At 57.7% G+C, this 16,555-nt stretch overlaps 2 protein-coding genes across 12 annotated transcripts in view; both read left to right on the forward strand.

The window, feature by feature from the left end:
- KCNN1 (potassium calcium-activated channel subfamily N member 1) overlaps positions 1-8,575 on the forward strand; it is a 31,719-nt gene extending 23,144 nt beyond the window's left edge. For 2 of the 9 annotated variants that reach the window (XM_045989768.1, XM_045989767.1), the window contains exons 9-12: positions 548-675; positions 4,506-4,514; positions 4,966-5,035; positions 7,891-8,505. In XM_045989768.1, the coding sequence (XP_045845724.1) occupies positions 548-675; positions 4,506-4,514; positions 4,966-5,035; positions 7,891-8,145 (462 nt within the window). In that variant the 3' untranslated portion in view covers positions 8,146-8,505. Of the gene's footprint in view, positions 1-547; positions 676-4,505; positions 4,515-4,965; positions 5,036-7,890 lie in introns of all 9 variants that reach the window. The other 7 variants (XM_045989761.1, XM_045989762.1, XM_045989763.1 and 4 more) reach the window with 5 other exon arrangements.
- A 1,434-nt stretch (positions 8,576-10,009) lies between these two features.
- On the forward strand, positions 10,010-16,247 carry ARRDC2 (arrestin domain containing 2). Of its 3 annotated transcripts, none has more exons than XM_045992024.1 (8): positions 10,010-10,473; positions 13,315-13,474; positions 13,716-13,863; positions 14,374-14,476; positions 14,566-14,822; positions 14,946-15,108; positions 15,365-15,522; positions 15,766-16,247. In XM_045992024.1, exons 1-8 carry the CDS (start codon positions 10,215-10,217, stop codon positions 15,817-15,819), a joined length of 1,302 nt encoding a protein of 433 aa, XP_045847980.1. In that variant the 5' UTR covers positions 10,010-10,214; the 3' UTR covers positions 15,820-16,247. The 3 variants fall into 3 exon arrangements, with proteins under 3 accessions (XP_045847980.1, XP_045847982.1, XP_045847981.1); XM_045992026.1 differs by having other exon boundaries at positions 10,014-10,473; positions 13,408-13,474; XM_045992025.1 differs by lacking the exon at positions 10,010-10,473 and adding an exon at positions 11,827-13,314 and having other exon boundaries at positions 13,408-13,474.
- The last annotated feature ends 308 nt before the right edge of the window (positions 16,248-16,555 follow it).

The following is a 16,555-nucleotide window of genomic DNA, read 5'->3' on the forward strand; positions in this document are numbered from 1 at the left end:
CCCCGCCTTTCCTCTGTACACAGCGGGCATGTCCACATGCCCACAGGCCACTGCACTTCCTCGTGCTCTGCTGGCTGTGCAGATGTTCATGAGCCACGCACGGAGACATGGCAGTGGGCCTGGGTGGCCACCTGTGTGCCCAGGCCTCGCCCCACCCTGAACCACAAGCAAGAGGCAAGCCTTTTGGGGCCAGGGCAGCTAGATACCATCTATAAGCTGTCTGACCTTGGCAGGTCAGCTCTCTGTGCCTCGGTTTCCCCATGTATAAAGTGAGAGAGACACCAGCATGTGCAGATTCACTGATTTAACATTTGAAAGATGTATAAACAGGTCTGGCCCATGCTGAATAATATAAATGTGCACACACACACACACAGACCCACAGAGCGCAGATGTGGATGCGTAAACATGGCCTCACCTTATAGGCCCAGGACCCCAGAGGGGCATTTCCAGGAATCTCTAAGAGTTTCTGGTAGCTTCTGGAAGTTCCCAGAACCTTCTACCGTTTCGTGCCTACCTTGAGGAACTGTTCTTTCTCTGGCCCCAGGTAAAAAATGCCGCTGCTAACGTTCTCAGGGAGACGTGGCTCATCTACAAACACACCAGGCTGGTGAAGAAGCCAGACCAAGCCCGGGTTCGGAAACACCAGCGTAAGTTCCTCCAAGCCATCCATCAGTAAGTCCAGCACCTTTCCCGCTCACGTTTCTGTGTCCACCTGGTGCAGAGGCAGCTGTGGTCCTTGGGAGGAGGCTACGGGCCAGGCCAGACAGCTAGCGTGGCCTTGTCATGGCCCCTCCCATTCCGGGTGGTCACCTGGCTGGGGTTTGAAGCCTTTGTGCTGGGTGGGATGGTGGATGGTCAGAAGGAGGCAGTGATGGGCCCACCACTTGTCTAGAGTGCTGACTTTGATAAGTCAGGCAACCAAGGGGAGCCTGGCTGGCTCAGTTGATTAAGTGTCTGCCTTCAGCTCAGGTCATGATCTCAGAGTCCTGGGGTCATGCTCCACGTCAGCCTCCCTGTTCAGTGGGGAGTCTGCTTCTCCCTCTGACCTTCCCCCACTTGTGCACATACCCTCTCTCTCTCTCAAATAAAATATTTTAAAAAAGTGAGTCAACTCACCAAACATAAATGGCAAGAAGCATATTTTATTCTCCAGAAGAGCCAAAATTATTTTACCTTTTAGATACTAAGCAATTTCCCTTTTTTGCTTTGGCTGCCAGGAAGCTCAGAATTAACTTTGTGTCCTGATCCATAGGGTAATTAGAAATTATTTGATTTTCTCTGTTGTCCCTTTGTATTGAGAATTATTTAGTCAAGTAGTTCTCATCCTTGGCTGCTCGCATCCACAGGGCTTTAAAAATCCTACAGGCAAAAAAAATAAAATAAAATAAAATAAAAATAAAAATCCTATAGGCTGCACCCAACATCAGTTACAGTGAAGTCTGGGAGGCACCCTGGGCTTAAGTTTAAGTTCCTCCTGTGAGTCCAGTGTACAGCTGGAGTTGGCAAATGTTACCTGTAGGGACCAGAGGTAAATATTTGAGGCTCTGTGGACCAGACAGTCTGTTACAACTACTCTACACTCTGTTGTAGCAGGAATGCAGTAAAGAGGAATGGGTGGGCCATGATCTAATAAAACTTTATTTTTCCCAAACAGGCACTGGCCAGATTTGGCCTGCGCCAGGCTCCAATATGCCAATCACTGTGTGCTAGAACTATCATGTAAACCACTACGTAATTTTAAGTTTCCTAGTTTTTAGTAGCCACATTGAAAAAAAGTAAAAGAAAACAAGTGACATAAATTCTAATATATTCATTTAATATATGCAGCATATTATTTTTATACGATTAATGTAAAACTCATTAATGAGCTATTTTAGAAGGCTTTTGACACTAAATCTTCAAAGTCTATTGTGTATTGTACATTTATAGTCCATTTTTATTCTGACCTGCCACATTTCAAGTCCTTAGTAGCCACATAGGATGTATGGGACATGGAGCGCCTGAATGGTTCAGTCGGTTAAGCATCTGCCTTTGGCTCAGATCATGATCCCACGATTGGTCCTGGGATCGAGTCCCTCATCGGGCTCCTCAGTCAGCGGGGAGCCTCCCTTTCTCCCTTTGCCTGCTGCTCCCCCTGCTTGTGTGTGCTCACACTCTCTCTCTGACAATTTTTTGTCTCTGACAAAAAATTAAATCTTAAAAAAAAAAAGTTTGATCAGTGTATATACCCATGAAATAATTGCCACAGTCAAGATAAAAAGCAGGTCCATGTCCCCAAAGTTTCCTGGGGCTCTTAACTGTCTTTTAGCTGCAGAGTTTAGTCCATTTACATTTGTTGTATTTACTGTTATAACTGGATTGGTTTTGAACGATAACGGTCTCTTCTTCACAAGACTGCAGGGAGATCTAAATGGGATGATAGGCAGGAATGCCTGGCATAGTCCCTGGGGACGTGATGGCCACGCCCCCCCCACCCCTGTGTCTGCTCCCACCATCATCTAAAAAGTGGGGAGAGGAGCTGGTCCCACATTTACTCAACCTCACTATCCAGATCTCAGATCTCAGTCCGAACTCCTCACAAGACCCCAAGGCCCTTGAGGACAGAGACCCCTCCTTGTTGACCCTCCTACAGGTGTTCACCGACCACTGGGGCCCCATCTGCTATCTGCCACCTAACTGTGGGGACCTGGGAAGTGACTGTGTTATTCCAAGCTTCATTCTCTAATCTCTAAAGTGGAGGCAGTGGTAATTAATGTATCTTTCCTCCAGTGATAACGTATAGATCAAACATAGCTGGGGACCATGCCTAGCTGCCGTACAGTATTTTCTAAACATGGGAACTAGCATTGATCCCGCCCTCGATACGTTCATTTGCTTATCATACCAGCATTTCCTATGCTAGCTGGTGTGCCAGGCATGGGGGACACAGACATGGCTCTGCCCTGGGCTTTGCGCCAAGGAATGTTCCAGAAGGTTGTTGGAGGAAAGTGGGAGGACGGGAATTGAGGAGATCCAGGTCTGGGGAAGAAGGCACTTGCTCTCTGAGTTACCTGTGTCCCTTTGTTCTAGGGTGGGACTGTCCCACTCTTATTTATTGATTTATCTATCTATCCATCTATTTATTTATTTATTTTAAGGTTTTTTTAAAACATTTTTTAAGATTTTATTTATTTATTCATCAGAGAGAGAGAGAGAGCACAAGCAGGCAGAGCAGCAGGCAGAGGCAGAGGGAGAAGTGGGCTACGCGCTGAGCAAGGATGGCTCCTGAGGGATCATGACCTGAGCCAAAGGCAGGCGCTTAACCAGCCAAGCCACCCAGGTGCCCCAAAACAACAGAATTTATAATCTCATTGTTCTAGAGGCCAGAAGTCCAAAACCAAAGCATTAGCAAGACCGTTTTCCTTCTGAAGGCGCTAGGGGAAGATCTGTCCCAGGCCTCTTTCCTAGCTTCTGACAGCCTCGGGGGGCCCTTGGCTTCTGGATATATCACTCCAGTCCCCCGTCTTCACATGGCCTTCCCCCCGTGTCTTCCCATCATCCTCCCTCTGTGCATGTCTGTGTCCAAATTTCCCCCTCTTTACAAGGGCACCAGCCATGTTGCTTTGAGGCTCACCCCAAGACCTCATTTTAACTAGGTTAGATCTAGAAAGATGCTATTTCCAAATAAGGTCACATTCTGAGGTGCTCGGTGGGTAGAACTTCAGTATATCTTTTTCGGTCGGGGGTGGGGGCACTGTTCAACCCATAACATGGAGGTTGCAAAAAGGTCAAGACTGACGTCCCTGGAAAAGGTGCCCTGGAGCTCGACAGACCTCGACTTCCACGCGGGGCAGCCTCAGACCTCAAGGGCTGGGGGTGTTTGTACCCACCGCATTTCTCCAGACCAAGGGCTGGGCCCTATCAGGGATCCTGGTACCCAGCATAGGTGGGCCCTGAGGGCCTCTCCAAGCATCTGTCATATGTGGGCCTGCAGGGATTCGAACTTGGACCGGTGAGGAGGAGCCTTACCTGGAACAGCTTCCCTGGGCCGGTTTCACTCCACCAGGGATGGCGATGAGGGTCCAGGATATTCTGTGGCCACCTCCCCACCCCCTTTCCTGTGGGCAGCTGTTTGGGAGGCCAAGGTGCGGTGGCCCAGTGGCAGGTACAGGTTCAGATCCTGCTGGAGGGCCAGTGGGCACTGGCTTTGCCTCTCTGAGCCTTGTCACCTGCCTCTGGACTAAATGCCCCGCCCTGGGGCCAGGTTTCTGGCACAGACTAGGATACAACAGGACCACAGGCTGAAAGCAGCTGCATTTGCTGGGGGGCCCTGCCGGAGGGAGGGGCAGAGAAGAGATGCATCCCTAAGGGGCTGGCACAGCCCCCGCAGCCACACGGGGGCCCCCCACCTGGTCCTGGGGTTGTGCGGGCGGGAGGTGGGCAGGGCTGGGCACAAGCCAACCCAGCGGCACTGAGGTTAAAATTGCTTTGTGATTTCTCTCTGCTCTGCCGGGTCCTGCCAGAGCTCAGAAGTAAGTCTCTTCCTGGGGGTGGGGTGGTGGTGTATGGTGGGCACGGGGCAGGGGCATAGGCCCAGGGCAGCTTGTGGAGTGCTCCCACCCCTTGGCCTCAGGCGGTGGCCCGGGCTTGTAGCCACCCTGCAGACCCAGTGCAGCCTTTCACCTAGGCCAGGGGTGGGGGGTGGGGGGGAGGGTCCAGGTTCCCCAGGACATCCTGACTGAGCCCGAGGGGACATGGCCAGAAAGGGGGACACTGCGGGAGGTGGCTTAGCCATCCCCCAGGCCCTGCCACCCAATGTGTGCTGGGAGGGAACCAGCAGCATGGGGCCCGATGCTAACTCCCACCCCACCCCACCCTGCATGGCTCACAAGGTGACCCCAGGTGGGGCGGGTGCATGAAGGACCCCACTACCCCCTGCAGCCTCCGCCCACAACCCCACCCACCCACCCACCTGTTCCCCAGGCTCCGGAGCGTGAAGATTGAGCAGGGGAAGCTGAATGACCAGGCCAACACTCTTGCGGACCTGGCCAAGGTGAGCGGGGCAGGGGCAGGGGCAGGGCAGCTCCTCAGGCCTTCAGGAGGCTGCTCAGGCCCCCATGGGAGGAGAGAGAGGCGTTCCAGAAAGAACTGAACCCACCTCCTGCCAGGGGAGGAATTGTGGTGGCACCTGGAGGACAGTTGACGCAAGCTGAATGACCAGGCCAACACTCTTGCGGACCTGGCCAAGGTGAGCGGGGCAGGGGCAGGGGCAGGGCAGCTCCTCAGGCCTTCAGGAGGCTGCTCAGGCCCCCATGGGAGGAGAGAGAGGCGTTCCAGAAAGAACTGAACCCACCTCCTGCCAGGGGAGGAATTGTGGTGGCACCTGGAGGACAGTTGACACAGGCCAGGGGTACGAGCAAGGCAGGCAGGGACCAGCCCCAACTCTACAGCTCTTTTATTTTTTTAAAAACAGTATCTCATAAAATAGCTTTCATCAGAGTATCTCATTAGTGGGCTAAACTGGAGATGTGCCCTTTTGTTTTAGGCAGATCTACATACAGCCTCCAAAACTGAAGAGAAAAACAAAACTCTTTCGCTATGGATATAAATTCAGATTCTAGAATCAGCAGAAAGCTCATTTGTGCAGCAATTCAACCTCCCTGGGGAGACTAAAGTTAGTGGCCAGAGCTCTCCAAGACCCGTTTGTGTTACAAACGAATCTCTCTGCTGGTTTTATTATCAAGCCCGACTCCATTTCCCACTTTTTTTTTTTAAAGATTTTTATTTATTTATTTGACAGACAGAGATCACAAGTAGGCAGAGAGGCAGGCAGAGAGAGGAAGGGAAGCAGTCTCCCCGCTGAGCAGAGAGCCTGATGTGGGGCTCGATCCCAGGACCCTGCCATCATGACCTGAGCCGAAGGCAGAGGCTTTAACCCACTGAGCCATCCAGGCGCCCCCATTTCCCACTTTTTATTCATCCTCCAGAAGATGGGGTGGGTGACCCAACTTCTGTCAGGCAAGCACTTAGCGGACGCGCCCCACCGTCCTAAGCTCCCTTCTGAGCAGTCGCCTACCTTCCACGAGTGGTTCACACATGAAGTCTGCTCACTGGCTCCCTCCCCCTTAATCAGTTAATTAGGCTGAGGTTCATTTAATATTATCTCTGGGAAGATGTTAAGTCCTATTCTCTTCTTATACCCAGAGCGTTTTGGACTCATTCTCTTCATCATTATCAAGAGAAATGCAGTATAATATTAACCTACATAAATTTAATTTGGAAAGAAACATTATAGAGGGAGGAAAAAAAAACCATATTGTGGATCCCTGAAGAAATCACTCAGTTGGTAGTAGAAAGAACATAATCCTGAGAGCAGACAGAAACCCTCGCCAAACTAATTTGATGTCATATGAGATTAGAGCTAGAAATACATAGGAAATGCCTTTGAATAACTCAGGTACTGGTTATTATCATTTGGATTATCCATATCGCTCTTTCTTCCATTAGTACAGATGATTGAAGTTTGAATTTTTCAAAGTTATTTAAACCTTGCAATCACGGTAGTAGGCCCCTCTCAGAGCAGTTAACAAAGCCTGCTTTGAAGTAAGGCTTTAATTGGATAGGATGGCATTGGTTCCTAATGTTTAAAATTTAACAAGGTTAAAATGTCATCCAGTATTAAAACTTTAATGCGCTCCTACCCAAGACTGCGGATTTAATTTGTGTATCCCCGACCAAAGTACAAGGTGTCTTCTAAGTTTTGAAGAATTGAAACCTCAGAGAAGCCCGAAAAAATATCATCAGAGGCGGGACGCCTCTAGATGTTACCCTGTGGCCCTGGGGATGGTGGAAGAAGGGGCCCAAAGGGTGTGTTCGCCCTGGGGCTGGGCTGCGTGGGCCAGTAACAAAACATGGTGGGGTCACCACTGAGGCTTGGGCACAGAGGCTGTGAGGGAGAGGCTGGGGTGGAAGGCAGCAAGATGCTGGTAGCTGCCTCATCCTGTCCCCGTCCTGTGGAGCGAGGTCAGGAGGGGGCCCCCTTCCCCACCTCAGCATCTCTCCTCCCATCTCAGGCCACCGGGTGGTCAGCCGCTGTTGGCCTGGGGGTCTGGTCAACCCTGAGGGGCAGCAGAGAGGAGGAACGATGTTCTGTCGCCACCTGGTGTCAAGAGTGGCACTGCACCCAGGTCTGTCTGAGCCGCCTGCCTTCCCTTCCTTTGCCGGGGCCTATCTGGACAGTGGCAGAACCGGCTCCTGCTTGCTGGGTTGCGGGGAGCAGTCAGGGTGCTGGAGGTACCCCATTGTCTGCTGCAGTGGTCATCGTTATAGCTGCTCTGCCCCCCAGTCTGTGATTGGGTCAGATCCTTGGAGTCCAGTCCAGGAAGTCATGGCTGCCAACCCGCTCCACACCCCCGCCCCGCCGCTGACCCTTGTCCCCTCCTCAGCCTACTGTGGAGTGCAGGGGGACAGTTCTCAACTGAACCTCCTCCCTCTCAACCACATCTCCAGCCTGGAGCAGTGTCAGCCCAGAACGTGCCACCACCTCCCCCCACCCCCGACCCCGCAGCTCTGCAGGCCATGGTTCCCCCTGGGTGAAGGCAGCCCCAAGACCACCCTTGGGCTTCATGTGCCTGGTGGCCAGTCCACCCCAGGACTTCCTCCAAGCTTCCTCAGGCCTGCTGCATTCGAGACCTGTCTCTCCTCTTGCCTCTCCTCCCATTCCCTGGGGTACAGCAACAGGGGTACAGCAGGAGACCTGTGGGGTCAGGGTGCCCTCACAGTCATTTCCCACTTGGGTCCCTCTTAGTGGGTTCCCACCTTACTGGCGCTGGTCACCTGTCTCTCTCTGCATCTGTCCCTCCCTCTCTCTCACTTGGCTTCTCCTTTCTCTCCTGCTGTCTCTGGCAGACCCAGAATGTCCTGTACGACCTCATGTCCGAGCTGCACGCCCAGCACGAGGAGCTCGAGGCCCGCCTGGCTGCCCTCGAGAGCCGCCTGGATGCACTGGGCGCCTCCCTGCAGGCCCTGCCAGGTCTCATCGCCCAAGCCATACGCCCGCCCCCGCCACCCCTGCCGCCCCGGCCTGGCCCCGGACCCCTGGACCAGGCAGCCCAGAGCCCCCCATGCCAGTGGCCACCTGTGGCCCCTTCAGACTGCGGGTGACTAACCCTGCCCACCACCAGACCCCTCAATCTTGGCCATCGTGTGGCCACCACCTCCACGCCATCCAGGAAGCCCTGTACAGTGGCGCCTCTTGGAGTTCAAGGAGCCGAAGCTGAGTTGGGCTGAGTGGACCAGGGCTCTCCCCACCCAGACTGTCTGGGCAGAAGAGAGGGCCGGACTGCAGGCGAGGGCAGGGGTGGGCCACCGCCCGCTTCCTCCCTGATTGGAACCGGGGCGGGGGGCAGCCAGGAGCTTCCTTTTGGTCCCCTGGCCCTCCAACTCTCCCCAGGCCCCCGGTGGGCATGGAGCAACCAGGAGAGGGGTCCTTGCCAGTTCTGAATAAAGCAGGACCCTCCCAGCTGCTGCCTGGTTTTGCATGGCTATGGGACATTCGTCATCACAGCATGGGAGGTGGCCACTCAACTCCAGGACCCAGAACAGATGTGGGGATCCAGCCGAGCCGGTCCCATCACTGTTCTAGCCCGGTAGCCCTCCCAAACCCGAGCTCAGTTGGGTACACCTCCTGAGGACATCAGCATCAGTCCCCGCTGGCAGTGATGGCCCCGGCCAGCAGGAGGCAGCAGATCGGGGAGACCTCCTCCCCATTCCAGCAGCCAACATTGCCAGAGCACCCGGTGTACGCCAAGCTCCAGTGGGACCATGGTCCAGTGGGGAAGGTGACATGAGTGAGGAGGACCATTCAGTCTTCGCTGGATGTATGTTGAACATTTGCCCGATACAGGGGACATAGTGTAAATTGCCACACTTCACCAGAACCTAACCAGGGGAGGATGGGGGAAACTGGGGGTTGGAGAAGTGAAGCCACCTGCCCGGGGTTCCAGAAAGGGGCAGGAGTTGGGGGAGAGGCAGGGCAGGATTCAAACTCCGGCCAAAGTGAAGAACCTGGGACATGGGGAAAGGGTATAGTGTGATGCAGGGGTTAGAGTGGCCTCAGGGCAGGCTAGAGGGGAAGGTTCTGGACACTAGCAGAATCAGAAAGGTCCCTCCAGGCCTTGGGCTTAGTATGCTTGGGTGAGGCAGGGATGCCAGGCACTTGGCAGCCGCTGGTCTCCAGGCATAGCAGAGAGATAGAAGCCTGGCTCCTGGGGAGGCTAGTCTGAGAGCCTCAGTCCCTGGCGGCCTCTGATATATAGCCATCAGCCACCCAGGCTCAGGAGATAACTTGGGCGCAAGACTGAGAAGAGTGGGGAAGTGCCAGTGGGCTCCAGATCTGCATGGGGAGTCCTGATTGCCACTGCTGGGTGTTTCTAGGCAGAGGCTGCCCCCTGTGAGGGCCTGGCTTTCCCCATCTGTAAGATCTGGTGAGGAGAACAGGGCACAGTGCCCACCTTTGGGGAGCAGGAGGAGGAACAAAAACATATAGCGGTCACAAACACAGCGACCAGAGCCATAAAGATAGAAACAAGACCAGAGTATGATTAGGGGACTCTGAGGAAGTGATATTTGGGCATAGGGGTGGGGATGGGGAGATGGGAGAGCCGATGTGGGGAAGGGCGTTCCTAACGGTATAACTGTCAGGGCAAAAGCCAAGAGGCCAGCCCTGAGCTTGGTGTGTGTGGAGAACAGCCACGGAGACCAGAGTGGGAGGCTGGGGCGGTGCCGGGGCCAAAGGTGCCTGGTGCCGGGACACATGAAACCGCCAGATAGCCGGGTGGCTGCTCGCTCTGGACCAGCCACATCCGCGTCTGAGTCAACAGCGCCGACCCTACAAAAACGGCACGCCCCGCGCTGGAGGGCGGGGGGTTGAGGGGGGTGGCAAAGTCAACAACACGGGCACGCGGGCGGCACGTCCCCGGCGGCCGGGTCGCGTCACGGGGGCGGACGTCCAGGACCAGGAAGTCGGCGGCAGAGTCGCCGGCTGGGAGCCCTGGGCGCCGGCCGGAGTTCGCGGAGGCCAGAGGAGGCTCGGGGGCGCCCGGGGGCGCTGGGAAGGGCTCCGAGCCGCGGGAGGGCAGCAGACACACCCAGCCGCGCGCCCGCTCGCCGCGGGGCCGGGGCCGGGCTCCCCGCCGGGGGCGCCTTCCGCGCAGTGCGCCCCGGCCTGCGCCATGCGCCCAGGGGGCATACGCAGCTTCGTGCTGGAGCTGGCCCGGGGCCCCGGCGGCGCGTACCGCGGCGGGGAGCGGCTGTGCGGCCGGGTGCTGCTGGAGGCGGCGGCGCCGCTGCGAGTGAGAGCGCTCGAGGTGGCCGCACGCGGCGGGGCGGCGACGCACTGGCTCGAGGGCCGAAGCGTGGGCGTCAACGCGGTGTCCAGCGACTACGCTGCTGCGGAGACGTACTTGCGGCGGCGGCAGCTGCTGCTCCGAGGTGAGCCGCTTGCTCCGCACTCCCCAACCGGGATCCCCCGGGAGGCCCTCTCCCCAGGTCTGGGCGCTCTTCTCCAGTGCCCGGAGAGTTTAGACTTAGAGGCTGTGTGGTGGGATGACCCATCTTAAGAAGTGGAGACCTCCTCCCCAGGGTCTGGACCCTCTCGCCAGGACACACCCACCTACCTCCGCCCCCAACTCTCTTTCCCAGGATCCCCTCTCTGGGTCTAGGCATCACCCCCCTTTCCAAAGCCGGGAAGCCCTCCGCTGTAAAGACTATGCGGCTGGACCCCCACCCCCACCCCCCACCCCCCACCAGAGTCTGGAGAACACCTGGGTAAAGTCAGGACATCCTCCTGTCTGGACCCTAGGATTCCCTCTTTATCTCCAGACCTGGGGTCCCTTATTTCCCAAAGACGACCCCCATCTCATGTTCTACCAGTGCCTCCTCCCTCAGTTTACCCCTAGGGCTTGCAGGGATGAGTTCAAACCTGGGTGGGGAGTTCCAGTGGTGTTTGCAGGCAGGTTTGCATTCCAAGAGGCAAGAGACTTGGGATGGGGTCAGAACAGGCTGGGAGGACTTCCAGATGTCTCCCAGCTCTAAACTTCAGTCCTTCCCACTCAGGGCACACAGCGGGGTCAGGAGGAGGCCAGGGGTGAGTCTGTGCCTCGGCACTGAGCTGTGTTTGCTGTGGAGGATGTTGCCACCCCCTCAGCTAAGCCAGACCTCACTAATACTCTTCTGTAAAATGGGCAGAGGCAGAGCTGTACACAGTAGATCCTTTGCCCACAGCCTTTCAGCCTTAGCCCCACAGCCCCAGATGTGGGGACTGTCCCTACTAAATGTGGAAACCCAGGCCTAGAGGGCCCTAGGATGGGACAGGAAGAGGCCCCACAGGCACTTCCTTTCCCCTGAGACTTAAGGGAAATTGGTCTCACCCCTGGTCCCACTCAACCAGCTGCTTCATTAAGACACTGGGGTGACCCTTGCAGAACTACCACGTGACGTCGGGTGAGGCCCTGCTCCTCTTTGGGCCTCTGGGGACCCATCTGTGGAAAGGACTCACCACATCCTCCACCTTCTCCTGGGCTTACAGCCTCCAGGGCTTCACTTGGCCCTGGAAGAAGGTACTAGACTTTCATTTCAATCCCAGAGTTCCCTCCTCCATGCAGCCCCCCAGGCTGATCGTTGTGTCTACAGCCTCTGCCCCTCCCTTAGGTTCAGCTCTGACCCAATGCCTCTGTGGTGACTCTGACTGCAGGGCACCATGTCCGATTATGACTGCCCCCCACTGGGGGTTCCGAGGCCTCAGGAGGTTCCAGGGCGGTCGGAAGGCTCCACAAGGGTGGCCTCCGGGGTAAGGGGTGGGCTCAAGCGGCTGAGCATCTCGCTGCCACCAGAGGGCGCAGGCGCCCTGCAGTCCGCGACCAGGAACCCCTTCCCTCAGAAACGCTCTTTGAGGTTCTTGTCTGAGTACACTGAGGCCCAGACAGCAGTCATACCGTTCCGTGGGTGGCTCCTGGGGTTCATGGGAAGTCCCCTCCACTTGGTTCTATCTGTGAAGGGATTGGGGCAGGGAGGGGGTACCAGGAGAGGGCCCAAGGGCTGCGCCTAGGGGGAGTGTAGGAGTTTGGGGGCCGCAAGTTGCGACGTGAACTTCGGGTGATGGGAACAGCTTGGGCAGAAACGCTAAGCCGTGACCGAGTGGCGATATGTGGGGAGTGGGCCGAAGATCTGGGAGCGAGGCTCTCTGGAGGCGGAGGGTGCCTGAGCAGGGGCTACACCGTTATTCATGCACAATACTCTGAGGTTGGGGCCGATTCTCTTCCAGCTCTACAAACGACAGACGTGGAAACTTAGGCTCAAGAGTTGTCACTAGCCCGGGGTCATCCAACTGAGCGGCATTCGAATCACAAGAGGGGGCAGCAGGTGCCCAAGCAGAGGGAGGCCCTACCCACTTCCTCCTTCCCGCATCGCATCGCTCAGAGTGGGGAACTGACGCTCACTCTAGTCCGAGGCTCTCCGGCCCCTATTGGAGCCAGGCCATTCCGCAGCCTTCCCGCTCGGAGCTGGACATGCCTCGAGTCAGATCTGCAAGCTGTGGCCAGTCGATGATTAAACCTAGTGGCCCCATGCTCTTGATGGGCCTGGGGCCCGCTCCCGGCCCTGTTTCCCCCTCTTTACGCCCGAGGTCCGCGAGAGACCGGCTCTGGTCCGCGAGAGACCGGCTCTGGCCCGCGATGCTTCAATCTCACGCGAGGGTCCACGAGGGTAGAGGGCAGATGCAGAGTTTGTTACTTTGTTTCACGCCTGGGCGGAGCCACACCCCTCGCCGCGCCATTGGCGTATTCCTTTCTGGGGGTGGGGCCCGCGTCGCGCCCCGCCCCTCCCGCCGTATAAAGGCAGCGCCGGCGCAGGCCGCGCAGGAATTTCTGACTTGGTCGGCAAGTGCGCTTGCGCACCCCGGGCAGGTTCGCCTTCTGAGACTATAGACTCCGCGCCTCGCGCCACCGCGTCGCGGGTTCGAGGCCAGGGTCTGTGTGTCGCGGGTTCGCATCCCAGGCGCGATGCTGTTCGACAAGGTGAAGGCTTTCGTGGTGCAGCTGGATGGCGCGAGCGGCGGCGCCGAGCCGGTTTTCAGCGGCGGCCAGGCCGTCGCCGGCCGGGTGCTGCTGGAGCTGGCGGGCCCGGCGCGCGTGGGCGCCCTGAAGCTGCGCGCGCGGGGCCGCGCCCACGTGCACTGGACCGAGTCGCGCAGCGCGGGCTCGAGCACCGCGTACACGCAGAGCTACAGCGAACGCGTGGAGGTCGTGAGTCACCGTGCCACGCTGCTCGCGCCAGGTACGGGCCGGCTACCCCGAGGCGGCACACGTGCTGCGCGCTCCTGGAACTCGGAACTGCCGCTGAGCCTCCCCCTCTTGCTCCTACCTGCAGACACGGGAGAGACCACGACGCTGCCTCCAGGACGCCACGAGTTTCCATTCAGCTTCCAGCTGCCTCCGTAAGTCCTGCGTCTGGGGCGCGGGATTGTCGGGGAATCCCTCAGCCTGCAGCTCCTTTCAGGTTTAGGTCTCCATTGCTCGGTTTCTGGGGATCCTCTGGATCCCAAGACCGCCATTCCCTGGGGGCGGGGGTCCTCAGTGTCTCTATCTCTCACTTTCCTAAGTCTCTGGGACCACCCCCCACACACCTGGGTGTCTCTGTTTTTCTGCCCCTTGAAGTACCTTCCTTCCCCCCTGCAGGACACTGGTGACATCATTCGAGGGTAAGCATGGCAGTGTCCGGTATTGCGTTAAGGCCACCTTGCACCGGCCCTGGGTCCCTGCCCGCCGGGCAAGGAAGGTATTTACAGTCATTGAGCCCGTGGACATCAACACACCCGCCCTGCTGGTGAGTGGCTGCTCCCAGGGGAGATGGGTTGAGAGAGCTTTGCAGGTGGGGGTGGGGGGGCTGGTAACTGGGTGACCCCAATTGGCTCCTCACCCCTTTGCTTCCTGCACAAAGTGGGAATCACAGCCGGGCCCTGGCAGGGAGGGAGGCAGGCACGGGAATGCTTTAGGAGTCCAGCGGAGCTGGGCGCAGATCCCACCTGTGCCAGTTTGCTGTGTGGCTCTGGGCAAGTGTCTTACTCTCTCTGAGCCTCAAAGGCCTCATCTGTGAAATAGGGGACAGCCGGGGCTTGTGATAATAATGGCTTTCTGAGGACTAATTACATGCTAAGTAATTAGCTTGTTCCCTTCATCTTCAACTTTATAAGATGGGTTTCATCTGTGGATTTACTTATCCAGACGGTATTTAGTTGTTAAGAGAAAACCAGGAACTCTGCCCCCAAATCCTCCCTCAGCTGGGAATGGTTTGCACAAAGTGACCTGTTCCTATCCCTTTCCTCCAACTCATCAGGCCCCTCAGGCCGGAGCTCTAGAAAAGGTCGCCCGATCCTGGTACAGCAGCCGTGGTCTCGTCTCCCTCTCCGCCAAGATCGACCGAAAGGGTTACACCCCAGGTACCAGGCAGGCGGGGTGAGATGGGGAAGAGGGCCGACCTCAGGGCTGCAGACAGGGAGTCTGATGCCCCCACTGCACCCCACCACAGGCGAGGTCATCCCAGTTTTTGCGGAGATCGACAATGGCTCCACGCGCCCCGTGCTTCCTCGGGCAGCCGTGGTCCAGACGCAGACCTTCATGGCTCGAGGCGCCCACAAGCAGAAACGAGCGGTGGTGGCCAGTCTCGTGGGCGAGCCTGTGGGCCCTGGGCGGCGGGCACTGTGGCAGGGCCGGGCGCTGCGGATCCCCCCTGTGGGTCCTTCCATCTTGCACTGCCGGGTCCTGCACGTAGACTACTCCCTCAAGGTAGAGTGTCTCCTTGGTCCAAGGAGGGCAGGGGGTGGCTGAATTCACCCACTCCCCCAGACCGGAGTTCCCCCTGAGGCTGCCCGGGCGCCCTCCCGCATGGCTTGTTCCCCACCCCCTCAGGTCTGCGTGGACATCCCCGGCACATCCAAGTTGCTCCTGGAGCTACCACTGGTCATCGGCACCATCCCCCTGCACCCTTTTGGGAGCCGCTCATCCAGCGTGGGCAGCCGTGCCAGCTTCCTGCTGGACTGGGGGCTGGGAGCCCTGCCAGAGCGCCCCGAGGGTGAGCCCCTCCCCACCCCCATCCGCTGGGTGGGCAGAAAGGTGGCTGCTAGGCGGGCTCTCCCTCCCCCAGCCTCAGCAGCCCCATCTGTCAAAGGGCACGATAGTGATCATGCTGGCAGCCACAGAATCTCAGCCTGGGGACCCGCAGCCCGCCAGCCCCAGAATTGGCCCAAGCCAGTTCCTGGCCATGGTCCCCAATTCCAGGGCTCCCCACCTCCACCAGCCTCACCCAACCCCGTCTGTCTCACTTACAGCCCCTCCTGAGTACTCAGAGGTGGTGTCTGATGGGGAGGTGGCGGCCGTGGGGCAGAGCCCCTTTCCACCACTGCAGGACACCAACCTGAGCCTCGAAGGTCCCTTCTTCGCCTACATCCAGGAATTCCGCTACCGCCCGCCACCCCTGTACTCCGAGGTGAGTGTGGGGGTCCAAGAAGCCCCCGTCCCCCTCCAGGCCCTGGGAGCGCAGGTGGGAGTGGGACTCAGACGAGTTTGGGGCCTGAGGCCGCCTTGTACCCCAGTCTGCTCTGCACGTTGCCCTCCCCTGCCCCCCACCGGTGAGTGTGGGAGTTGGGGAGTTGGAGATCAACAGGGCGGTGGAGGGATGTTTCTGAGCCTCCGGTGCCCCCCTGAGACCGGATGGGACTATTTCTCTCAGGAGGATCCGAACCCCCCCTCAGAGTCCATGAGGCCACGCTGCATGACCTGCTGAGCAGCGAGGGGAGACCTCGAGCGAGGAGGTCGCACACGCGCTTCCGGCCGCCGTGGACGCAGGCGATGGCTGGGTCTACAGCTGACCAACCAGCTTCAACTTGACTGCTTTGAAGTTGGGGACTCCGAGTCTCAACAGGCGTGGCTTTCTGACATCACGCAGGACAGAGGAAGAGCCAGGCAGGAGTCTGATGTATCTGGACCGGTCCTCGTGAGGCATTGAGTGCCCGTCGACGGATCCCGTTGGTCCACACCGGCCCATGGATAGGGCTTGGGTCCCCCAGGAGCCTCTAGTCTGGGAGAGATGTAGCCAGACAAATACTTCCGGTCTCGTGGGACCAGAGGAAGAGACCCAGGGCTGGGAGAGTCCCGAAGGGAGCAGAGAAGGCTTCCTGGAGCAAAGGGCCTTCTGGCTGAGTCCTTGGCATACAAACAACCGCTCAGCAGGCAGACAAGCAAAGAGGAAGAAGAAGTTGGAGAAGGTCAGAGCTGAGTGATGTTTGGAGATCGCCCCCTTTGGGGCTTAGAGGGCAAGTGCCTCAGTTGAGGCCACATGGCAAGGTCCGGCAGGCGAGAGGGCCCAGGAACAGGGCATTCGGGGATGCGTGTCGCTGAAGCAATGTGGGACCTAGGTGGGGCAGGGATGCTGGCTCCAGCCTTTGGAAGCCAGAGAGAGATTGCTGGCCCAGGCCGGGACTGCCTGGGGACTCCTCCAAGTACTCCAGGACATGAGACCT

Source organism: Meles meles, chromosome 20 (assembly GCF_922984935.1).
Source record: "Meles meles chromosome 20, mMelMel3.1 paternal haplotype, whole genome shotgun sequence".
In the NCBI taxonomy this organism is placed as follows: Eukaryota; Metazoa; Chordata; class Mammalia; order Carnivora; family Mustelidae; genus Meles; species Meles meles.

Bases quoted from the DNA above. Each gene is read 5' to 3' on its own strand.
- ARRDC2 (XM_045992024.1), top strand. From the start codon at position 10,215: ATGCGCCCAGGGGGCATACGCAGCTTCGTGCTGGAGCTGGCCCGGGGC. The intron at 10,474-13,314 runs GTGAGCCGCTTG...TGCTCGCGCCAG, and splicing joins GCGGCAGCTGCTGCTCCGAG to GTACGGGCCGGCTACCCCGA. The intron at 15,109-15,364 runs GTGAGCCCCTCC...TCTCACTTACAG, and splicing joins CCTGCCAGAGCGCCCCGAGG to CCCCTCCTGAGTACTCAGAG.